Source organism: Chiloscyllium plagiosum, chromosome 29 (assembly GCF_004010195.1).
Source record: "Chiloscyllium plagiosum isolate BGI_BamShark_2017 chromosome 29, ASM401019v2, whole genome shotgun sequence".
Lineage (NCBI taxonomy): Eukaryota > Metazoa > Chordata > Chondrichthyes > Orectolobiformes > Hemiscylliidae > Chiloscyllium > Chiloscyllium plagiosum.
The window spans coordinates 25815051-25841290 of NC_057738.1; the positions used below are offsets into that span (position 1 = coordinate 25815051).

Below are 26240 nucleotides of genomic sequence, written 5' to 3' on the forward strand. Positions count from 1 at the left end.
CCTATAAACCTGTGAGCATTCCACTATCTGCTTGATGACCCATAGCCTGTATCTTAACTTCAGGAGTAGTAGTCTCTCCCAGGATGCAGTGTCCCGCTTTAGCAGTGCTTGCAGTCACAGTTTCAAAGTGATACAGGGCTGACTTGCAAATCAAACACATTCCTGGTCTTGATGGAGAATGTGACTGAGAGTGAATGACATGCCTGGGCCATTGTCTTGAGATTTGTTCAGTAATGCCACTGGAGTAAGACACATCCACAGAATATGCAGAACCGAGCGCAGAATCTCGATGAGCATAGAGTCAAGATTAGAGCGGTGCTATAAAAGCATAGCAGGTCAGGCAGCATCCAATGGGCAGGAAAATCAACGTTTCAGGCAAAAGCCCTTCATCAGGAATCCTGCTCCTCGGATACTGCGTGACCTGCTGTGCTTTTCCAGCACCACTCTAATCTTGACTGTGATCTCCAGCATCTGCAGTCCTCACTTTCGCCATAGAGTCATAGAGCACGGAAACAGACCCTTCAGTCCAACTTCTCCATACTGACCAAAATTCTCAAAGTAAATCCATTTGCCTGTGTCTGGTCCATATCCCTCTAAATGTTTCCCGTTCATATACCTGTCCAAACGTCTTTTAAATGTTATAACTGTACTTGCATCTACCATTTCTCCTGGCAGTTCATTCCACATATGAACCACCCGCTTGTGTGAAAACAGTTGCCCTTAGTGTGATTAAAGCTTGAAGTTTTACATGGGGCTACTGGCCAGTTATCAACTGATGGTGATTGGAGGAGCTCCTTAACTGCCTGCCTATGTCTGAAACGATTGGAGTTTTGATCTCTGAGGAAGAAGTTTGAGAGTGATGTGCTTATAAATTATGGTGTACTTAAGCAATTTTCTCAAAATGAGGTTTGCAGTGATCTTTGATCAACCCATTCAGTCTCTATCCAATGCCAAAACTCAGCCACAGTCTGACCTCTTCCCCTGTTGAGCAAGTGCTGGTATATGTGAAGTATCAACATACACAGATCACAGGTCAAGTTGCAGACTTTCCCCATCATCCTAAATCTGAACAATTCCTCGCCCCCCAACAAAGAAATGCGGTTGCTGGAAATCAGAAACAAAAATGGAAACTGCTGGATTCCTGGGAATGCTGGGATCCTGTTCTGAAGAAGGATCATTGGACTTGAAACATTGACTCTGCTTTCTCTCCACAGATGCTGCCATATCTGCTGAGTTTACCCTGCAGTTTCTGTCGTTGATCCTAAATCCTCATCCTGTTTGCTCCCCATTTCACCACCAGCCATCTCCAGAACTGAGCTGCTAAAGGCAAAATTCAGTTTTTGTTTCTACACTGCACACAATTCTGCGGTGTGACACACCCTTTAGGGGGAGGTGAGGTTCTTCTCTTCGTGATTGGCTCCCATTCTGTTTGTTTGGTTTGTTGCTGGTGACATTGAATTAGAGTTTAATGAGGCAGATTGTAAGCCTGAGGTGGTATCTTTGCTGAAGGGCAAACACTTTTATCAGCAAAGATCCTCATGAACTCTCTGTGCTTTCAAGCATCTGCTTAGGAAACACCATTCTTCTGCAAAACCAGGTTGCCTTCTGTGACTAAAATAGAATAGCTCAAAATCTGAATTCTAGATTTGTTTGTGTCTGCAGAAGAATTGACACTTAATGTCCTGCAAATGGAACAGGAAAGGCCAGCTCTCAATACAGAGAGGAATTCCTGGTGCCAAAAGGATCATGGTTAACTTTTCTTCCTGCAGTATACACATGCCCTGTTTTAAACTATGGCCACTACAAAATGCAGGCTGTCTTCAGTTGCTATGATTGATATTATCACTTTTTGGAGGGCAGAACCAAAATTTTCCAGAAGGAAGTAGCATTCCGAGTCAGGGAATCTTGAGGTTTGCTGGCTGAATTGTCAAAATCATGGGTCGTTCATCTTTCAGAGACCTCTTTTAAATTCAAACTCGCATTGGGATTGAACATTTCATTAAAGGCTTGTTATTGGCGATGTGACTGGCAGAGTTTCAGGAAATTCAGTTGTTTTAAAGTGGATAGACCTGAAGCGATGAACTGCTCAGAATCCACAGATGGCTTTGGAAAGTGACGGTGAAACGTTGAATTCTTCAGAAGTCTAGCGAATCACTGTCTAATTATCATGGACTAAGGATCATTAAATTGTGGCAATAACCTTTTTTAGAATGTAGTCACTGATTTTGGGCAGGGGAAAGACAATCAGGATCCAATTTGTGCACAGAAAGATCCCAGAGTGTGTAAATTTGATCTCAGATGAAACATGACTGCTGGTAGGACTCTGGTTCTCTTCGATAAGACTGACTGATTCTTCTAATCCACCTCCAACAAACCGAACAGAAAGTTGTCTTTATTTGTAGCCTAAATCTACTCCAGTTGCTCCACAGAAGCATCTTAAACCGTCAAGACACGCATGGGAATATTTGACCAGATCACCAAATGTTTAGTCAGAGGTAGGTTTTAAGGAGTGCCTTAAAGGAGGATAATGAGGTAGAGAGAGACAGAGAGTAATCGATGCACTTTCAAAGCTAAGGAACCAAGCATTTGGGGACAAAGCCCCTGTGGTGGGGCATTTAAAATTGGGTACCTCAGTGAGGGAGTGGACAAGATTACAAATATAAAAAGGGAATGAGACCATGAAGAATGTTACAGATAAGGATAAGAATTTTCAAATCAAGGTATTGTTCAACTGGGAGGCAATGGAGATCAGCAAGCACAGGGGGAGTGGCTGGATGGGATTTAGTGCAAGTTAGGAGACAGGCTGAAGTTTAAGTTGAAGAGGGACAAGCAAAGCCCACTAGGAATGTGTTAGCATACATAGGTCTGTAACTAACAAAGACACAGGTAAGTGTTTCAGCTGCAGAAAGTAACCATGTACAATGGTATGTAGTAGAGGCAGGAGCATGGCACTAAGTTATAATGCTCATTTGGAGAGCGAGTGCAAACATGATGGGTTGAATGTCCTCCTCCAGTACCATAACACATCGTTCCAGAGACAGGTGTTAATTGGTTGATCTGGATGCTCTTGGTGACATTGGCAGCTCAACATTGGATCAAATATGGCAGCATGGCTGTGAATAGATTGGCTCAGCTTAAGACAGGTGACAGGGAGAAGGATGGGGGTAGTGACGAGAGGATAGAGCTTTTGGCAATGTGCATGGCCAATAGCTTTGGTTTCCCTTTTATTTAGTTTGGAGGATGTTTCTACTTGGAGAAAGTGAGGATTGCAGATGCTGGAGATCAGAGCTGAAAATGTGTTGCTGGAAAAGCGCAGCAGGTCAGGCAGCGCTGTTAAAAGGTTGGAAAAGGTGCAGCCAGAGGAAGAAGGTTAGAAAACCAACTGTGGGCAAAAGGCTGAAGATTGTAGAGCAGGGTGAGGAAGTGTAATATGAATGAGAATGGATTTGGTGAAAATGTTTGCTTATTTTACAGCACTACTTCTGCCTGTAGAATTCCCCGGGTGAATTAAACAGAACACAGCAGAAAGTTTTTAGTTTTGGTGGAATTGTACGGTAGGCTGTGTTTTTAATGAGGACTCCTTGCGTCAGTCAGCGGTGGCTGAATGGATTTGTGTCCCATGCAAGCTTCGGGTGCTTTCCATGTCTCGATCTTTAAATCACATTACAACTACTGGAGAAGGTACGTAGATCAATTTCTTTGAAATAATGGTACACCAGCAAACCAGTCCACATAGACAATATCTCTGGAATACATCCCACTATCTCGTCTGGGTCGACTGGATGTGAAACTAAAATCCAGCCATGCTGTTGAAAGTTGGATCATTTTAATGAGACAGTAGGCCATGACCTTATTCCTTCTTTCATGCGTGGTAAAAAATTCCACTTCTCAACCTCAAAGAAGGCTTGGTGTCCTTTAACATATTGATCTCTTGACTAACATTACTATAAAAGAGTGAATCCAGTCAGTATCCCATTGCTGTTTGTGAGACCTTGCTGAAAGCAATTTGCCTGTTGGGTTTCTCTACAATACAATGGTGACTGCACTTCCAAAAAATATTTTGGCAGTGAAGGACTTGACTCCTACAAGGTGCTGCATGAGTATGCACTTATCTTTCTGAGGCACTGTTAGGTGCAGAGATGATCTATTTGTTCTGTCCTGGCTGACTGATCACTTCGAGCTATCACCCTGCATACGGTGACCTATCTCACCTCTTGGGCCAGCCAAGTCTGGTTGTTTAAAAATTGTATCCTTTTTTTTCAAAAGCCTTGCTTGAAAAAAAAATCCTTAATCTCTGGCCTTGCCTCTCCCTGTTCCTGCAATCACCATCAGCACTCCTCCATTTATGCCCCCTTGTTCATTCTTAATTTAATTTGTTCCCCTTTGCTGGCTACGTCTTGGCTATTTATGACCTTAAGGTCTGGAATACTCTCTTTCAAACCCCCCCCCCCCCCCCCCCATTTCCTATCTCTCTCACCGCTTTAAGGTGCTCACTAACTGGCTATCAGTCTAAATATCTGCTAATATAATTTTGGTCTGGTAATGCTCCCAGTAAGTTGAAGGTGTGACCTAAGTACAACTACTTGTCTGACAGTTGATGCATACACCCGGAATAATTCACTTTTCTGGCATGCTGCAGTGAGATTTTAATTTGACACTTGAACATTCATTCTAAACATCCTAGCATTAACACACAGATGTAGTATTAACATGCAGATGTAATAAACTCTGAGCCACACGTATACTAATTAGAATCCATTCAGGGAGAAATATGAAAACAGACAAGGGATGAACTGTGGTTATATTCTACCTAAAAGCCTTTTTATATTAATTGACTGCCTGGCAGCAGCCAGTGTTTCAAGTGAGTTAGGCAGCAAGAAACAGTGGAAAGCAATCCCAGAGCGGAATCAAGGCTCTGGTGAAAATTGTACACTTAGTGTCTCAGTAAAACTAAAAATTTTGTTAGGTGCCGAGAAGTTCACTTGGATCTGCTTCACGAGTCAGAAAGCCGAGACGACCAACCCCACAATGAAAGCTGTCAGCATGTGATTAAGAACTCTGACAATGTGTTTTGCATTCCCTCCTCTCTTCAGGCTGTAGTCATTGGGCTGAAACAATTCATTGTTCCTCGCCTGGCTTTGATGAGCTTAAAAGTTTGTTGGAATTCCTAGAGTTTGACAGTTGTTTTAACCTAGCTGTGGTTGACTTCATTTTACGCGAACCCTTACAGTCTCTGAGGAACTTGTCCATTTACTAAACATTTCCCACATTGACCAGACAGCTGGGGGGAAAAAAAGACCTTTTTGAACCTCCTGTTTCCATGACTGAAATTGCTTATGAAAAGAAAATCAGATAGCCCCTGTTAGGTTTGTTGTTTGAAAAAACAAGAAAACATGTTATCAAAAGGAAGACAGGCTTTTCATGGAGTTCAGAGTTGTTGGATGAAATGTAGAAGTTTGCAAATGCCATAACTTTTCAAGTCAAGTTTCCGACCATCCCATATCCTCCTCAATATTTCAGTGACAGCAAATAATTCAAAGTGGAGTTAACTCCCGTGTTGTTTTAGGGAGTTCAACTTGCTGATAACTTCTGAATAATTGCTGTCAGGAGTTCTGAACTCGACACATCCAGGAGTCTGGTTCAGTGAAAAATTTAAACTCATTGGTCAGCTCACTCAAGCTTCTAAGACAGAAGACTGCTCCATTTCATCCTCTGCAACTAAGACAATGAGGGAGTGCTGAGTTGTTTTGGACGAGAACTTAACCAAGGCCCCATCTGCTTTCTCAGGTGAATATGAAAATCCCATGGCAATATTGGAAGAAGATCAAGTGAATTCTCCTCACCAGTATTATTCCATCGCTCATTACCAATAGAACGAGTTATCTGGTTCCGCTCACCCCACTATTTTTGGATCCTTGCTTTGGTAAAATTGGCTGCTGTCATTTCTCAACTCCCATATTTCAAGAGTACTTCATTTGGCTGTAAAACTAATCTGGTACACCCTGGCAATGTGTGCAAACTGAGATGTAATTATGCGGCAGAATTAAATATCTGAGCGCACATAGAATACATATCAGTGCACGGCTTAATAACTGGTTAATTGTGAAGTGAGTGAACAATGTGTGAGATAAATTGAATTGTGCATGGGGCTAGTGGTGTAGTTGGTACAATGTGGGTATGGTGCTGGAAAAGCATAGCAGGGTCAGGCAGCTTCAGAGGAGCAGGAGAGTTCCTCAGGAATGTGGGTTGGGAGGCCCAAGGGGACTGAGAGATAGATGGGAGGGGGTAGGGATGGGTGGAAGGTTCCTAGGAAGGCGATAGGTAAGTGAAGGTGGGAGGGGGGTTGATGGTGATAGGTCGGAATGGTTGTTTTATCAGCCGACCTATCACCATCATCCCCACCTTCACCTACCTATCGCCTTCCTAGGAATCTTCCACCCAGCTCCACCCACCTCCTATTTATCTCTCAGCCCCCTTGGCATGCCTCCCCACCACATTCCTGATGAAGGGCTTATACATGAAACGTCGCCTCTCTTGCTCCTCGGATGGTGCCTGACCAGCTGTGCTTTTCCAGCGCCACACTTTTTGACTCTGACCTCCAGCACCTGCAGTCCTCACTTTCTCCTAGTTGGTAGAATGTGGCATTTGAAATAGCTTTCATTGACCTTGACAACTCCTGTGAGAGCACTGAACTTTTGCAACATTGCATCTAGATCTTTGATGTTTGAAGCTTGGCATTGAGTGCTTTGACTAACAACTCTCAGTGCCTTCTGACTGTGTGTGAAGACCATCCTGCAGATACAGAACATCTCTCCTCTACATAGTTAACACTATTTGGACCTTGAAATCATTGAAATGAGCATGCAGCATTGAGTTCAATGACATAATATCTGCATTGTAATCAATGGATGCAGATTCATTGCACATCGTGATCCTTATGCTCATCCTTGTGATTGACCAAACTTAGTCTGCATTCTATATTGCTGAGTTAGTGCCAAATGGCCTGGTCAGTCATTCCCAGAACAAACTTTGCCTGTGTGTCTTTCTAGTCTCTAGCCTAATTAAATCCTGCTAGCTACATGATATCCCAATACTGGCCATCAGCAGCACTTGAACAGCATGGAGATAGCTTTAATGATGTTACTCTTACATATATGAACAGAACTCTAATCTAGAGGTTATCTCACAGGCAAATGTTTCAGTATCTTTGCCCATAACTTTACAAGTTGATTCAGACTCTACATAGAGCTAGATAGAACACAAATATATCAGGTTGCTGTGTTCTGAGCTAGTGAATTAGCCTCAACTCGACTGCAGGGATTGGGAAATGGTACGATCTCTGGTGCTCATTATCATACCTTAACCTTGACCATTTCTGCTGCAATTTTGGCATGGGATGGAAATGGAATTTGACTTCAATGTGATTTTTTTTCCAGGGAATCCCACTGATTCTGACAGAGCCTGCACTTGAAAAATAGTTATTCAGGTGAAGAACATGGGGGAGGTGGTTATTGGGGAGTAGAGGAGATAGGTTACCATGCCAGTGAAAATGCAGAGAATTAAGGCCAACTATTCAGTTGAGGAGCAGGTCATGGAAATTGATGGCAAGTACAGAAAAATGTGTTTACACCATGTCAAGTTTCCTTGAGAAGGTAATTTTATAGATTGACAGAGTGATATGCTGTTTTGTTTTTGTTCAGTGCTTTTCAACGAAAGCTTTTGATTACCAATCAATTTGCATCTTTATTTTTGAGATTAGTCTTCAACTCCTTTCTGCTTTCCCCTTTGCTGGTCATCTGGCATACTGCATTATTTGCTAAGGCAGCATGAGAAGAGTCTTCTTTCCAGAATTTTTAACTGATGGCCTCAAAGGGGTCTTCAGGATGACTTAGATTTCAGCCTCTCTGTGGAGATGACGCAAACTTCCTCTTGTTGCTCCGACAATGTACTCTGGACAATTAACAGACAGCAAGTGTGCAGCAAGGTTTAACTTCCTCTTTGAGCTAAGAAGTTAAGGCCAAATCTGCCCCCTTTCAGGTGAACATGAGAAGACCCTGTTGTTTTGTTCAAAGGATACAAGATTTCCATCAATCAACCATACCAAGCAAAAGACAAAACTTTATCAAAGTGCTTTGTGCTATGCACAGGTTACCTGCCATAATTCCTACGTTACAGCAAAGACCATGCTTTAACAAGTACTTCAGTGGTTGTAAAGTCGGGACAGCCTGAAGACACGAAAGACACATGTCTTCTGCCTTTCTATCGTTCCCTGTCGTTCCCCTCTATCAGCCTCTCTTCTTCTCTTAAAACAAACTCCACCTGCTCCTTATTAATGATTGGAAAGGAGCCTTATTTGAACATCTCATCTGAAAAGCAGTCCCTGGCAGAGCAGTATTCCTCACCATTGCACTTAGATTAAGTTCATGTCATGAAAAAAGACTTCAGCTGAAAGCTATGACTTAGCCTAATTTGTAATATTCTTCCCTAAGTTGAAATTCAATCTTTTCTAAACTTATTTTGAATTGTTATATTAGAATTGAGTTTGCTTTCAATTATCCAGCCTTTACAATTACAGCCAAACAAGAGTAAAACATTTTTTTTTTCCTTTTGCTTTCTCATACCCTTGATTTTATTTGGGTTGAGTTGACTTTTGTTGATCATCATTTTGATATTTACACCATTCTCTGAATTAAATGTGGGCAGGTAGTTTCAGCTGATTTTAGAGTATGATGAAATTTTATTCTAAAGATACATTGCACTCGTCCTATGCTGTCATTATAGAGAGAGAGAGAGAGAATGAGTGGTGAGTTTACCCTGAAGGTCACCACACCTTAGGTGAAATCTTCACTGTGAACTCAGCAAGGGGCAGGAATTGAGCCGATGCTATTAGTGTCACACTGCATCACAAACCAGCCATCCAAGCTAACCAACTCCGTTGTAAGTCATGATGATTATTATAACTCTGGCATGAGTAAAACAGATGATGCCAGTGTGAAATGAGTATGTGAAGAGAGAGGCCGTAGGCACTACTCTGGAGAGCTGTATTAAATAACCTGCTCTGTGAGATGTAAGGAAAGGACTTTGGCAGTATGTAAGGAGCTGAAGACCTTTACATTGTGATAAGGAGCAAGCAGTCTCAGGGACCATATATGTGCAGCTCGAGATACTCCAGATTGATATCTCAGTGTGCAGATGGCAGTATTGGCTTGAAACCTATGAGAAAGGTATCTCTCCTTGTTCCAACGCTTTGTGCGGCGAAGAACACTGAGTGACCATCATGACTGGGAATTCTGATTGACGTCCCCTTTTGAACTCAACTATGCATCAGTCTACACTTAAGTGTCAGCCTAGATTATGTGCTCAGGTCACTGGAGTGGGAATTAAAGCAACAACCTTCTAACCCAGTGATGATAGTATTACCAGTGAGCAGTGGTTAATAATTGGGAGTCAAATCCTATCTGATTTTCTCTACCTGACAGAAGAATGTTAGGGTCAATTGCAGCATTCTGCTAAATAATCGAGATTGAGTGCTGAGCTCATATCAGAGACTGAATGTGGCATTTTCATTCTACTTTAATAAATCACCCACTCCAATGAGCCAATGGAGTTTACATAATGCTGCAATCTTTGCACCAAGTGCCTACATGTGTTGGTGTGGTTATGAGAAATCATGCAGTTTATTAAGAAGATAATCAGTACATTGGCAAATGTGACTCCGTGGTAGTGTCCCAATCTCTGGGCTAGAAAATATGATTTCAAGTCTCACCATCGATGGAGGGATCTTGTAACATGCCTGAGAAGATTGATTGAAAATATGGGTCTTGTGGCGCTGTTGTAGTGTCCCTTCCTCTGGGCCAGAAGATCAAGTTTTATCTCCCACCTGCTACAGAAGTGTGTCATGACATGTCTGAACAAACTGATTTCAAAATGAACAACAAGAGAAAAGGGTCTTTGTGGTGCAGTGGTAGTGTGCATACCTCTGACCCAGATGTTCTATGTTCAAGTCCTACTGGCTGCAGATCATATGATCATAAGATATAGAGGCTGAATTAAGCCATTTAGATGGATTGAGTCTGCTCCACCATTTGATCATAGCTGATATGTTTCTCAACCCTGTTCTCCTTGTATCCTTTAATTTCCCCTTACAAATCAAGAAACAAGCCCTTCATTCCTGGAAACATTTTTGTGAACCTCCTCTGGACACCCTCCAACTCCTACACATTCGTCCTTAGACACAGGGCATACAGCTGCACACAACATTCCAATTGTGGTCTGACCGGAGCTTCAGCAGTATATCCTTCTCTTATATTCCAGCCGTCTTGAAATAAATGTCAACATTGCATTTGCCTTCCTAACTGCCATCTGATCCTGCACATTAACAACAGAATCCTGAATTAGGTTTTGTTACGTCTGTCAGTGCTTCAGACTTTCAATGCATTTCTCCATTTAATAAATAGCCTGTGTCTCTATTCTTTTTAGCAAAGTGCGTAATCTCACACTTTCTCACATTGTATTGCATCTACCACTCCTTTGCTCATCTCCAAGTCTGTCCAAGTCCTTCTGTAGCCTCCCCATTTCTCAGCACTATCTTTGTGCTGCCTGCAAATTTAGCAATAATACCCTCAACACTGACCCCTGTGGAACTCCACTAGTCACGGTCTGCCATCCTGAAAAAGACCCATTATCCCCATACTCTGCCTTCTCCAAATCAGCCAGTCCTCTATCCATGCTGGTAAGTTCCCCTGAGATAAGGGCTCTTATCTTATTTTTAGCCTCCTGTGCAACACCTTGTCAAAGGCCTTCTGGAAATCCAAATACATCATGTCTACAGGTTCTCCTTTGGCTAACTGGCTCATTACCTCCTCAAAGTATTCCCATGGATTTGTCAGGCATGACCCCACCTTGACGTAGCTGTGCTGACTCATCCTTATTTTACCATGCACTTCCAAATACTCCACAATCTCATCCTCAATAATGGACTGTAAAATCTTAACAATGACCAAGGTCAGGCTAACCGACCTGTAGTTTCCTGTGTTCCTCCTCCCTCCTTTCTTAAGCAGGGGTATTACATTAGGCAATCCTCTGGGAACCTCCCTGACTCCAGTGTTTCCTGAAAGATTATCACCAATGTCTCTGCAATCTTCTTAACTATCTCCTTCAGAATTTTGGAGTGTAGTTCATCCAAGTCCTGGTGATTTATCTACCTTCAAACCTTTTAGCTTCCCCAGCAGCTTCTCCTTAGTGCTGACCACAACACTCACCTCTGCCCCCGAATTTCTGTTCTACTACTGATTTCTTCCACTGTGAAGATTGATAGAAAGTCCTTATTCAGTTTCTCCGCCATTTCTTTGCTCACCATGACCATTTCTCCAGCCTCATTTCCAGCAGTCCAGTGTCCACCTTTTATATCTAAAAACAGTCTTGCAATCTTCTTTTATATTACTAGCTAGCTTGCTCACCATGACCATTTCTCCAGCCTCATTTTCCAGCAGTCCAGTGTCCACCTTTTATATCTAAAAACAGTCTTGCAATCTTCTTTTATATTACTAGCTAGCTTACTTTGCTATTTCATCATCTCCCCTTATTAATTTTTTAGCTGACCTTGCCTGGTTTTTGAAGGCTTCCCACTAATCTTTTCCTATGATTTTATGCTGTCCCTGACTTCCCTTGTCAATCATGGTTGCCTTGCCCTCACCTTAATATGTTACTTCTTTCTTGGGATGAATTTTGTCTGTGTCTCAGAAATTCCTTCCATTGCTGCTCTGTTATCTTCCTTGCTAGGCTCTTCCAGGCAACTCTGGCCAGCTCCTCCCTCATGTCTCTATACCTAATTGTAATACTATTACATCTGATTCCAGCTTCATCCTCTCAAACCGCAGAGTCAGTTCTATCATACTGTGCTCACTGCGGTCTTGAGATTCCTTCACCTTAAACTTCCTAATCAACTCGGCTTAATTTCACATCACCAAATCCAGAATTGCTAGCTCCCTAATGGTCTCAACCATAAGCAGCTCCAAAGAAATTCTTGTGGACATTTCATAAATTATTGTTTATGGCATTCACTAATTTTTCTAGTCCATCTGCATACTGAAATCCCCAGAGATGTAATAGGTTTAAACAGGTTGATGCTCTTTCTAAAAAAAAATTAATAATAAAATTATAAAAGACCACATTAAGTTAACCACTCTATATCACTTTTAATTAATTGGTTTTTTTCCTACTTCTTGGCTAATCAGAGTGTTTTAATAAGTGATGAACATTAGCCCTACTCAGTGCTGAGCTTGGGGAGACAGCAGGAGAAACAATTAGTATTTGCTTTGCACTGCAAGTAGACAAGCAACCCTGGGTGCTATGTAAATCCAAGATGCTGAAGGACATTAAAACCAAAACTAGAAACATTGGGACTTAAACCCTACTATATTGAAGAAGGTCCATGGAGAATTTAAAAGGAAGATGGAAAGGTAGAGATGTTTTGGGAAGGAACTCTGGAGTTTAGAACTACACAATGAAAGCAAAGCTGTGAAAAGCTAACCCTTTGTCTTGCTCCTTGAGGGGAATAATGCTAATATTGCCTTTCTTTTCTTTGCAGGCCAAGTACGCAGGGCTCATCTTCCGTCATGAAGGCTGGCCTCTCTGTGTCCATGAGAAGGTGGTGGTGCAGTTAGCATCGTTGCACAGGGTTCCTCTCAAGACTGGAGATTTTTACATCCAGGTTGTACCTCAGGGGAATCAATCTGCAAGATTAGTGCTAAAATGTCTTTCCGGAAATGGACACTCCTTAGAAGAAATTCTTGTCCCGGAGTGTGTCTACTCAAACATCTTCACCATGGAGTTCCTAGAAAGTGTGAACCATGAGAGGAACTGCTCCCTGCATAGTTGTCTTCTAACAAGTGGCACGGCTGTTTTGAGAGTACATTGGAAGAACATAATTAACCCTGCATTTGTTACCAAGCCAAAAACCATACTTACCCATTCCTACTACAGTTCAGTTCACCATGACCATTTGATAGATACCAGCGTCACCAGGGAAACAATGCCTCAAAAAACAGAAAACAGCAAATCTTCAGACCATTACCCAACTGGCGATACAATGCTTTCATCTGAGACACCAGCAATTTCGGAAGATAAAACTAACAGTGGGACTCCTTTATCAGGGAGCATGCAGTCTTTGAAAAGCAATGTCACACAGGGTTCTTCCAAAGGGTTTAATGAAGGAGATTGTGTATTGTTTCCACAAATTCCTGATGACACCGAAGTATCTCCTTTACCCGATTTAGTTCGACCTCTGTCTGCAGACACCCCGACAGCTAATGAAGAAGTTCTGGTGGTTCCTGTGACTGAGAGCAGAATTAGTACAAAAGTTCTAACCTTTGCCACAGACTTAAGCAGTCCATGCCAACGGAAGAAGCAACACCGGGATTCAGTGTATATCGAAACAAGGCGCCTTTTCAGGAAATCATACATGGAAGCTCTGCAGAACCCCATGCAACTGGGCTTCAGTTCTGAGGAGTCTATTGTTGAGGAAGCCATGGATCATAAGACTGAAGTGATCAATAATGGAAGGCCAAGATTACGTACGAACAGAGCTGGTGAGAATCAGAACTGTAAGCATGACCTACGTGGTGATCAGTTGAAAACTAAAGGAGGGAATGAGGAAACTAGAAGCAGCCAGCAAAGTCAAGACCGAAACGGGCCTGTGACACTAGCAGAGCATTGTTCTGTCACTGACAGTAAAACCTGCCGCAGGAGATCCAAGTCCTTGGATTTGACCTCCAAGAACTTACAGAGCAAAGCACTAAGGACGAGATTCTCCTCCGGGGATTCCTCAAAAAGTCCAAAGAAAGTAATAAATGGAAACTCAGGGGAGCTAGGGAAATTGGAGTCTGATGGGTGTTTGGCCAATACTGGGAGTGGGTCGGCCTCTCCAGGTAAGCACCGAATTTCAAATCGGCTGTCTGATTTTGACAATTTAAGTAACCATCAAATCTTAAAATGTCGTCATAAATGCAGTACACCCATCAATGATAGTGGAATCTATTGGTAGCAGCAAGTTGATTAGAGCAATCGCTGCTCCAGAGAACTTGAGAGATGATTTGTGCATTGAATTTTGACTCAGTAATTCATGGATGTGTAGAGTGCTTCTCCCTTCATAGCTATACAATAATTGTGCAAATCTTTCTTTTATATAACTCCATTGTCTATTGAATGAATGAAAGCTCCTCTGAACTGTTGTTCATACTGCAGAATTAAATGATTCTCAGTGTCAGGGTCATATTTGGGGAGGAGGGGGGTTTGTGAAACCAGGCAGATGTAAAGTTGGTTTCGTCAGGCTGGTTTTTCCCAGTTGCATCACAATCCCAATGTCAGCCTCATTTCAGGGGCTGGATCTCAGACTTTGTTGTGGTGGAATGAGAGACACGACCTTCCTGGGAAAAACTTCCAATTCAGAAGTTGGTCTTAGAGAGCTGAGTCCTAATAAGAACAGTATGTGGACTAGGGAAAGGCCTAATAGGGGCTCTGAGATGTGGGTATAGCTGAGACAGGTGGGAGAATGGAAGAGCCAATCAAGTTCGAGTGGATAAAGTGTGGCATTGGAGAAAGCACAGCAGGTTAGGCAGAATCTGAGGAGCAAGAGAGTCAACGTTTTGGGCTTAACTCTTCTTCAGGACAATCAAGATGCAAATGTATCAATTAAACCCTCAGCAGGTAGGGCTGTTTGTGTTGAGGGGATGCCCCTTTACAGGACTTGCACTGATTGTGGGAATTTATACTGGAGAATGTATTTAGTGGGGCATACAACTCCATTGCACCCCCCCCAGCCAATCACTAGCAGACTGTCTCTGGAGCCAAGCTGCCTCTGCATATATTGGTAGGATCTATCCGATTGCAGGGAGATCCAACCTCCACTGGGAAAAGGCTCCGAAGTGATGTACTGCCTTGATGGAGCTGACTGCTAACTGCTTTGTCTACCCAGTCCTGAACAAATGTCAATCATTCTTGTTAAGAATAACAAAGAAATCATGGCTCTGTTATTTTGGCCTTTGTCATAGTTCCATCAAAAACACTAAGTCAAGTCAGTTGGACAGTATCAAAGGTTAAAGTTGACCAACCATTGTTCTTTATAATAAAATTGTTTTCTCGGGTTTTAAGAATAAAAGGTCAGGACCCTTTTACACTCATTAACTGCATATCTGCAGATCTTTGCAATTTAAGGACTTTCCTGCATCAGAGTGACAGCAGATTAAAGGGATTCTGACAGGTGAAATCTCTCATGCTAAGCTTATTCAAGAGATGCAACAGATAATATATGTGTCAGCACAATTTAAATGCCTGTGTGACAATGCATTGTTCTGTTTTTTTATATGTACTGGCAATTCTATTCCCTTTCTCATTTGAAATGGGTGACTCTGCTTTAGATACACTTGCACATACACTCAGCACTCTCAGATACCTGGCCTAAGTAGCCATTACTATGTTGAGAGATTGTACAATATTGTTGATTTGTCCAGCTAGTATGCTCCAAGTCAACCCAATGACCCTCAACCTTACATAACTCAGCTTGGTCCAAAGCACCTCCTTCTGCCCAAGCAGTGTGTTTGGAGTTGATGTTGTGCTCATGTCATTCAGATTCTCTTGTGTATATTGTAATTTCCTATGTTATTTACTTTGGATGAATGTGACAAGAAAAAAGCTTGGTCAGCCTAAGAACTTTTCTCAATCTTTAGTTATTCTGTATGATGTATTATTCTTCATAGAGTCATAGAGCAGACCTTTGGTCCATCCAGTCCATGCCAAACATAATCCCAACCTAAACTAGTCTTGCCTGCCTACTATTGGCCTATATCCCTCATCCATTGAAAAGGGGTCTCTGTCTCTGTTGTAAATCAGCAACTCAACTGACAAAACGAGGTATCAAACATTCTATTCATTGTTTTTGTTATTTGACAAAGAAAAGATTGTCAAACTCTTGCATTTTCTAACAAAGATGATCGTATTATCATATTTGATAATAGCAGCTTAATTGTATTAAAATAGACAGTTGTCGGGTGTTATTTAAAGAGTACTTACCACAATGGAAATTTGGGTGACTGCAGCTTTAGGTAAAACATAGACCTATGTAACCATACATTCTGTAAATCAGCCTTTTGTTTTCATTCACTCATGGAACTTGCGTGTCAGTGGCTGGCCAGCATTTATTGCCCATCCCTAGGTGCCCTTGAGAAGGTGGTGGTGAGCTGCTCTCTTGATTTTATCAAGAAAATGATTTGTGTACGGCTTTATGTTTTATGAATTAAGTTGGAATCACACCAACAATCTTAAACAGGAATTCTGGTCCCAGTCTCCCATCATAAAAACATTGAATGCAGAGATACATCATTGGAAAGGTGAGGTGGAGTGGGTTAAAAGGGCAGAGATTGGATAAAAGGGGTGTGCTAATTCACCTCACGGTTATTTTTCTGCCTCTGTGGCATATGCTCAAAACATCGATCCTCCTGCTCCTTGGATGCTGCCTGGCTGGCTGTACTTTTCCAGCACCACACTCTTGACTCTATACCCTGTATGGTCCCTGTATGCTCAAAGAACAGTCTCACATAGGAATAAAACTTTGAGCCCACCAAGACTGTGTTGACATATGACTCCTTTCTAAACTAAAAGCCTTCTGCCTCTTCACAGGTCATATCCCTCTATTCCCTGCCTATCCAGGTATCTGTCAACACTCCCCTTTAATAGGGTATTGCTATTGTATTCACCTTCACCACCTCATCTGCCAGTGCATTCCAGGCACTCACCACCTTTGAGTTGAAAAAAACATTGCCTCTGACATCTCTTTTAAACTTATCCACTTTTACTTTAACACTTGACCCCCAGTAATTGAAATTTCTACCTGGGGGACAAAACTCTGACCACCTATTCTATCTGTGCCTCATAATTTTGTAAACTTCTATCAGGCCACCCCTCATCCTTTGATGTTAAAGTGAAAACAAACTAAGTTTGTCCAATCTCTCCTCACAGCTAATAACACTCCTAAACAGGCGCCATCCTGGTAAACCATTTCTGTACCTTCTTCAAAGCCTCCACATCCTGCTGGTAGTGTGACAACCAGAACTGTACACAATACTCCAAATGTAGCCTAACTAACCTTCAGTACCACTGCAACATGGCTTAGAGTCATAGAGATGTACAGTACAGAAACAGACCCTTCGGTCCAACTCAGCCATGCCGACCAGACATCCTAACCTAATCTAGTCCCATTTGGCAGCACTTGGCCCTTATCCCTCGAAACTCTTCCTATTCATATACATCAGATGCATTTTAAATGCTGTAATTGTATCAGCCTCCACCACTTCCTCTGGCAGCTCATTCCATACATGCACCACCCTCTGCGTGAAAAGGTTGCCTCCTAGGTCCCCTTTATATCATTCACCTCTCATCCTAAACCTATGCCCTCTAGTTTTGGATTCCTCCACCCCTGGGGAAAATACTTTGTCTATTTATCCTATCCATGCCACTCACGATTTTATAAACCTCTGTAAGGTCACCCCTCAGTCTCCGATGCTCCAGGGAAAACAGCCCCAGCCTATTCAGCCTCTCTCTGTACCTCAAATCCTCTAACCCTGGCAATATCCTTGTAAATCTTTTCTGAATCCTTTCAAGTTTCACAACATCCTTCCATTAGGAAGGAGACCAGAATTGCATGCAATATTCTTAAAGTGGCCTAACCAATGCCCTGTACAGCTGCAACATGACCTTCCAACTCCTGTACTCAATGCAATGACCAATAAAGGAAAGCATACCAAATGCCGCCTTCACCATCCTATCTACCTGTGATTCCACTTTCAAGGAAATATGAACCTGCACTCCAAGGTCTCTTTGTTCAGCAACAGTTCCCAGGACCTTACCATTAAGTGTATAAGTCCTGCCCTGATTTGCCTTTCCAAAATGCAGCACCTCGCATTTATCTTAATTAATCTCCATCTGTCACTTCTCAGCCCACTGGCCCACCTGATCAAGATCCTGTTATCTGAGGTAGCCTTTGCTGTCTACTACACCTCCAATTTTGGTGTCATTTGCAAACTTACTAACTATACCTCTTATGCTCACATCCAAAGCATTTATATAAATGTTGAAAAGTAGCGGACTTGCCAATTCCCTGCTGCAACTGATGAAGTCAAGTGCGTTAAATGCCTTCTTGACCACTTTATACGCTTGTGTTGCCACTTTTGGGGAACTGAGCCATTTGCACCTAAATCCCTCTGTTTGTTGTTGCTACTAAGGGTTCTGTATATTTCCCTCCTACATTAGGTCTCCCAAAATGCATTAACTCACATTTGCCATTTCTATGGCCATGTCATGTGCCATGGTGACATTCTAATCCGAGACCCCAATACATTAGCCAAGGTTCTGGATTAATAGTCTAGTGTGAATACCAGTAGGCCATCCCCACCCCAAGTGTGACAAGCAAGTGAGTATTCAGTGCAGAGGGCATGCCAGGCTAATGGTGTTGGGGTTTGAGGTGGATGATAGAGAGGGGAGGAAAGATGCTGGCAGGCAGTATTAAGGGATGTAAGGCATGAACATTTGGGAGGTGAATACAGTAGCAAAGATAAAGCGAGTGTGATGTATCAGAGAGAAGGTGAAGTGGAGAAGGTCATTGATATTCTTGCTACACCTGCATTCCTCCAGGTGGTTGAGTCTTTATTAATGGAAATGACAACCAGGTTGCCAAGTTCTGAAGTTATGGCTTCCATTGCTGTTTTTTGGCGAAGTGGAACTTTTGGATCTGCTGTTTACTGTCCAGCAGGAGCTCTGGGTCTCTGGCCATAAATCAGTACACTGCTTCATCACTGTCTGCTGTGTCCAGGGCAAATGTCAGGAACAGTCCACCACACTGCATACTGACAATGGCTGTCCAAAAGGCTTTTAAAGATGGCTCAGGTGCAAAGCACACAGTTGAATTCTGGGATATTGGCTGAGTGGCAAGTTGTCATTGGAACAGGAATCCTCTCAAGGGGCACTATAGGAGGGCAAGGTAAATAATTAGATGAGTTTGGTAAGATAATAGCAAGAAAACCTACTAGACTTTGAAGCATGCCTCCCCAGATAATTAATTTCTTTTTTAGAATCCCAACAGTGTGGCAACAGGCCCTTTGGCCCAGCAAGTCCACACTGAACCTCCAAAGAGTAACTCACCCAGACCCATTCCCCTATTGCTCTACACTTACCCCTGATTAATGAACCTAACCTATACATCCTGTACACTCTGGGCAAATTAGCATGGCCAATTCAACTAACCTGCACCCGGAGGAAACCCATGCAGACAATGGGAGAATGTGCAACGTCACACAGACAGTCACCCGAGGCTGGAATCGAACCCAGATACCTGGCGCTGTGAGTCAACTGTGCTAACCACAGAGCTACCGTGCTGCTCCAGTGTGTTTGATGAACAGGGGGGACATAAGGTACTCCCTTGTTCATATTTGGCTCTCAACTAATCATACCAGGAAACAAGTCATCTGACCATTTACCTCATTTTTATGTTGTAGTTATATTTTCCAACACAGCTGCAGTGACTACATTTCAAAGTTTTCTGTAGTGATGCATGCTTCCTTTTCCTCACATTAACTGGACTTGATCTTGTCCCAGCCAATCTTGTCCTACTTCCCAACAGAAGCCACTGTGTAATATTTAGGACATATTGTGTTCTCAAGCTCATTTGGATTCAAACCCATTGTAGCACTGCACTACTGCATGGGGCAAGATCAGCTAATTGAATACAACCTGATAATTAGCCTTTCTGAGATTTTGCCATAACCTGCAACAAAATTTCCAAATTGGTGGCAGAGAGGGGATGGTGGCACTAGACCTTGAACAGCACAATAGATCATTGACTTCTTTCTACAGTGCTGGCCATTCCACTTACCTGGAGAATAACACTAACCTCAGCTGCAATGTGTGTCCACATGGACTTAGTATAGGAGTGTGGTCATTTGGAGAGACAATGGCCTAGTGGTATGATTGCTGGACAGTTAATCCAAAGACCCAGGTCATGTTCTGGGGACCTGGGTTCGAATCCTGCCACTGCAGATGGTGGAATTTGAATTCAACAAAAAAAAAGTGGAATTTAGAGTCTAATGATGACCATGAGTCTTTAAGGCAGAGATTGATAAATTCTTGATCTCGCAAGGAATTGAGGGCTATGAGGAGAGTGTGGGTTAAGTGGATTTGAAATGCCCATCAGCCATGATTAAATGGCGGAGTGGACTCGATGGGCCAAATGGCCTTTCTTCCCACTCCTACGTCTTATTAGTCGCTTGTCAGGAAAACCCATCTGGTTCAGTAATGCCCTTTGGGGAAGGAAACTGCTATCCTTACCTGGTCTGGCCTACATGTAACTCCAGACTCTCAGCAATGTGGTTGACTCTTACCTGCCCTCTGGGCAATTATGTATGAGCAATAAATGCTGGCCTAACCAGTGATGTCCCCATCACATGAATGAGTAAAGATGGCCTCCTGTGGTGGCCAGCTGGAAAAAGGACTACCCCCTTTACCACCACCCTGTCCAACAAGACATCCAAGTCCCCATTTGCGCAATAGGGAATAAGCTTTCCTTCCCTCTGGGCCATGTTCTGAATATAGATTCTTGAATACCACAGTGTGAAGCGTGGTTCCTGTTTTGTATTGCCTAAAGTGTGACCCAAATGCTGTCAAATGGGGCCAGATTTACTTGAGATCTCTGGTTGGCATGGACTAGTTGGACTGAAGGGTCAGTTTCCATGCTGCCCAGCTCTATTACTGTGTAAGTGATGTGTAGCTGGCCTTTAACTATGGTCACGGCAGCCTGAAAGGGGGACCGTCCCAGGACTTCTGCCTTTCTGGCTGCGCCTTTCCCTGAGGAAGTGTATGGCTGCATCGTTGTCAGTGAGGTGAGGAGCAGACGACTGTGTGAGAGCTGATGCTCTGAGCCCATGGTGGACCGAGTGACATGACGCTCACTGGACGAGACACCTTAAAAATGAGAAAAATTCTGCCCAATGTTTATGTCCATCAATTGGATCCACTTTACAAGCCGGCATTGACATGGCAGGGGAGTGGAATATATCAATTCAGATAAGGTTTCAATTCATCCTGAAATTTGTCTCACTTCCAATCATCGATTAAAACAAGACTGTACCTTTCTATTTAATATGTCAAACACTATGCAATGCTAACCTTCTCAGCTTCAGTCCATCCAGGAGCTGTTGTATAACTTTGCGCATTAATATTGTTTTCAAGTACAGCACCAACAACAATTTGCATTTTTATAGTGCCTTTAACATAATAAACTATCCCAAAGCACTTCACAGGAGCATGGTTGGACAAGAATTTTCACTGAGCCACATTCTAGGCTTGGTCAAAGTGCAGGTTTTAGGGAGCTCCTTAAAGAAGGAATAATAGAAAAGTTAAAAGAATTAAGTCCAGACCTGAGGGCCGTTGAAGGTACGGTCACCAATGCTGGAGCAATTAAAATTCAAGGCAAAAATTGCAGAAGTACAAGATTCCAGGAGATTATGTCGGTAGTGAAGCATTGAGGCTGTGGAGAAATTAAAAGCAAGGGTGAGAATTTTTAAATTGGGACTTTGTTGGACTGAGAGCCAATTTAGTCATGCACAGGAGTGATGAGTGACTCGGGCTTAGTGCAGGCAGCAGAGTTTTGGATGAACTCAAGACTAGAACAGATGCTTCTAGAGTGATTGAAGAAACAGAAGCATCACTGATCCTAATCGCATCTGGGCTTTGCATTTCTGAAACAAAATGCCACATGTTTAAGCAGCAAAGGCCAACCAATTGTCGCTTTTTCCTGTGCGTGACGTTATTTGGAACTGCGTTTCATTTCACATGAATCCTACAAAGCAGCAACATGTTTTTTTCCAATCTCTCATCGCCTTTTCAGACATGTTGTGTTGCCAAGGGTCACGAGCGTGGGCAGAGAAAGCAGAGAACCCATGTAGAGAATGAGAACCTTCATGTTGTGGGCATTTTGCCCAGTGGCTTATCTGCTTTCATGTTTTAGGATTTCAGTTTCACACCAAATACCAGGAAAAATTGCTCTGCGAATTTCTGATGCTTTACTTTGGTTGAGTTGCAAGTCTTTCATTGGTGGAGTCTCTGAGTGTTGTGATGTTATTTTAATGGGACTGATTTTGTTTTTAGCAGGTTCCTCCCAGAGTTGTGTGGTTGAGATGCAGAGGAGGAGCAGCTGCCAAGCAGTTTTAAACAATACGTGGGAAGCCGCAGAGATTCCTCCTCCAGCACCTTGCCCTCCAGCCTCAGTGCAGGCCCAGGGCTCCACCCAAGCCTGCAACAGCCTTCCAACAAAGGCCGCGGAGGTCAATGTGAACTTACTGCAATCGGGAGTCGTCCAGTTACCAGGTTGGTGTGCTCTCCAGAAGAAAACGGATTTGGACAAAACAAAAAGAACAAGCAGCATGGAGGGGTGGTGGGTGAATTGAGAAGAGAAAGATGAACCACTCTGGCGGTTTTAGCTAAATTATCAGTAGGTTCGATTCTCGGCCAACACATCAGTATGAAACCTTGGACGGTATCTAATGAGCATTCGGGATGAATAAAACAAGCCACTGTGTAACTCCGAAATATGTTCCAAACTCCCTGGATTGCTAAGGTCAAACATCAGTGAGGGGCGGATACTCGTAATTATCAGGAAAGTCTCTAACGTAATGTCCTGGCCTAGAAGCAGAAGAGTTGACATTAGTTCACATCCACAATGAACATTTAGGCATTTAAAATGATAAAGCTGAATCTTAACTCCTCCAAAAAGGGCACGTTTAATGCAGCCATGTCAGAGGTTAAACTGCAAAGAATCTGGAGAAGTAACTCATCCCACCTTGACCCTACACAGCTTTGGTTAAAATGGCGGTGAAATGAGGATAGAGTGATGCCCACTTGAGGGAAGTGATTGGCCATTTAGATATCAATGTCAATGAAGCTTCCAGGAGGTTTAAACCCAGTTATAGGGACACTGCAGTTTAATTCCACAGAATACCTTTCCCTACTTAACAACAGCCCTCCACCTGCACAGAGCACCATGCCTCTGTCCTAACATCTATTCTGTACAGTACAGCAGGAGGCCATTTGGCTGATCCTGCCTGTGCTGGCTCTTTGAAAGACCAATCCGATTGTTCTCATTCACTTCTCTCTAACCTTAGGATCACAGCTTTTTCCTTTTGAAATATTTAACCAATTGATTTTCAAATTATATTGTTAACTATGCTTTCATAACTCTATCGGGCTTTCCAAACTGTAACTCAGTTGCATAAACACAGCAAAAATGCTTCCTTAGAATCCCTACAGTGTGGGAGCAGGTTATTCAGCCCATCAAGTCCATACTGACTTTCTGAAGAACATCCCACCCAGACCCACCCCCTACCTTATTCCAGTAACCCTGCATTTCTCATGGCCAATCCACCTAACCTGCACAAACTTTGGACTGTGGGTGGAAACTGGAGCACCCAGAGGAAGCCCACGCAAACATGGAGAAAACGTGCAAACTCTACGCAGACCGTCACTTGAGGCTAGAATTGAACCCAGTACCCTGGTGCTGTGAGGCAAAAGTGCTAACCACTGAGCCACCGTGCTACCCATCATCAAGCCAGCAAGTGTGTGGACTCTGGAAGAGGGATTGTGTTTACCATGATGCACACTGTTGTCTCTGGTATATGGACTACTCTGGTGAGCTACTGGAGGTGCTGTCACTAGTAGTGTATGAGAACAGAAGATGTAGGTGTAAGATTGGGCTATATAGACTCCCTTGTTTGATATGAGCCTCTACTCCAGGGAATAAAGTCCCAACCTATTCAGCCTCTTCCAAAAGCTCAAACCCTCCAGTCCCAGCAACATCCTTGTAAATCTTATTTGCACCCTCTAATGTTTTAACAGCATCCTTCCTATAAGGGTAACTAGAATTGTATGCAGTAGTCCAAAAGTGGCCTCACCAATGTCTTGTACAGCCGCAATATGATGTCCCAATTCCTTTACTCAATGTTCTGATCATTGAAGGCAAACATGAAGAAATTTCTCCTCTTCAAAGTCCTAAATAATTGACGCTCTGTAGACCTGTGGCCACAGTTCTAGATTCTTCAGCCAGTGGTGGCAAGTTCTCAGTGTTTACCCTGTTAGTCTCCTAGATTATTGAGGATAGATAAGAATGCAGAGTTCAGAACACAAAATAGATAAACCAAAAAGAAGCCCTGATCTTATTGAATAGAGGAGCAGGTTTGAAGGGACGAATGGCCTACTCTGCGTCTAATTTGTATATTGATTGTACTGCTTGTGGTACAAATATATTCTCCCTTCAGTATGGTGACCAGAATTCCATACAGTACATTTGGTCTCACCAAAGTGCTTTATAATTATTATCATGAATACTTCCTTAATGTTGTACTCCAGGTCATTTTCAACAAAGGTCAACATGCCATATACCTTCTTAATTGTTATCTCTATCAGCATGATAACTTTATGTTCCTTGTACAATTGCACTCAAATCACTCTGAACATTATCTAAAAGATTCATTTTTGTTTAAAAATTGCTTTACTATTCATATTAAATAAATTGAATAACCATACCCTACCTCATGTTATGAACATTATGTAAATTGCTTTTCTATTCCTATTAAATAAGTTGAATAACCATACCCTATCCCACATTACATTGTGTGCTGGCAAACTTGCATTCATTTCTTTTATCCTGTATTTTATTCCACATTGCTTGTATTATCAAATATTAATGCATCGTTCTTGGTTTCCTTGTCTAAATCATTAAAATACACTGTGAATAGCTCATGTCCCAGTGATAGTCTATATTCCAACTTGAGAATGTCCTGTTAGCCCTATTTGCTGCTTATAGTTTGTCAATGAATCCTCTCTTCAGGCTAATGGATTGCTCCCAAATTTGTGAGCCATTATTTTATGTATTAAATTTTTCTGTGGAGCCTTATCCAGTACATTTTCAAAATCAGTGTCTATTACATTTGGCTCACTTTTATCAACTCTAATAATTACATCTTCTTAACAAAGAACTGCAGCTGTTGGAAACCTGAAACAAAAACAGAAATTGCTGGCGAACCCATGCAGGTCCTTGCCACAGAATGAACTCCTTGACAAGTGTCCCCTTTACTTTGAGGGAGTACTAGAAAATAATAAAATCTTCCATTCTTCAACTGGGGAATTTGATATATCTTCTCCCTCTCCTCTCTGTTATTGCTGTCAGTGCCTTCAAGTTGCCAGAATCCACTCTCTAGAAGTTTCTCCCTTAACCTCACTGCCTCCCCTTTTTTCTGTCCACCATTAAAGGTCTTCTCAAGTTCTATAATTTCAATTAATTGTTAATCCATTTTTCAACTCTCTCCTTGCACAATTCAACATCATCTTCATCAATGTCTTCATCAATGTCTTTTGCTGACCTCTCTGGACTACACTTTGGAGCATTTCCTGTCTGTAGGTGGGTTAGCCATGGTTAAAAGCCCCATGGCTATGGGGATGTGGTTGGTGGGGGAAATGGGTCTGGTTGGGGTGTTCTTCAGAAGGTTGGTACAGACTCAATGGGCCAAATAGCCTCTTTCTGCACTACAGGGATTCTGATTCTATGACATTTGAATATTTTGGTCAGAAATGAATATATTTTGCGAAAGATATGTGGAGAAGGATGATTTCACAATTTAGTTACTTGTAATTTGCCCTCCAGGGAACAGAGACAAAGCCAATCGAGCTGTGATCCAGATCTGTGTACACAATGTAATATGGATGAGCCAAAACTGGCCCAGCACAGAGCTGACCCATATACTGCTGTACTACTACACCATTCCAAGGTATGGAAACTATAGATTTGTTGAAATGTTTGGTTTATTTGATATTTTGGTAAGATTTTGCCCTGTCTCTGGTTAATTCTACATTCTTTATTAAAAGTCTGTATCTGTCTATTCAAACCACTGATATTTCATCAAACATTTTGGCGATCATTTTCACTCAGCTAATGGACATTGGCTTTTTATTCTCAGGCACTCCGTGTCAGCTTCAATACTCCAGCTCATGTTTTTTAAAGCTAATTCAGAGCAAAGCTTCTTTCAATATGCTATACTAATGTAACATTTTAAAAGGTTATAATTTCCTCAATTAAGTGTAGTGAATTATTGCATCGGCCTATCGCATTTGTAACAATGTGACCCACCATAAACCTTGCTATTGTT

The 26240-nt window shown here is 42.3% G+C and overlaps 1 protein-coding gene across 5 annotated transcripts in view; it reads left to right on the forward strand.

Annotated features, from left to right (window-relative positions):
• Positions 1-26240, forward strand: part of zgc:158766 (uncharacterized protein LOC100009641 homolog) — a 183551-nt gene that overhangs the window by 87083 nt on the left and 70228 nt on the right. For 4 of the 5 annotated variants that reach the window (XM_043719356.1, XM_043719354.1, XM_043719352.1 and 1 more), the window contains exons 3-5: positions 12590-13928; positions 22192-22410; positions 25739-25862. In XM_043719356.1, the coding sequence (XP_043575291.1) occupies positions 12590-13928; positions 22192-22410; positions 25739-25862 (1682 nt within the window). The remainder of the gene's footprint in view (positions 1-12589; positions 13929-22191; positions 22411-25738; positions 25863-26240) is intronic. The other variant, XM_043719353.1, reaches the window with a different exon arrangement.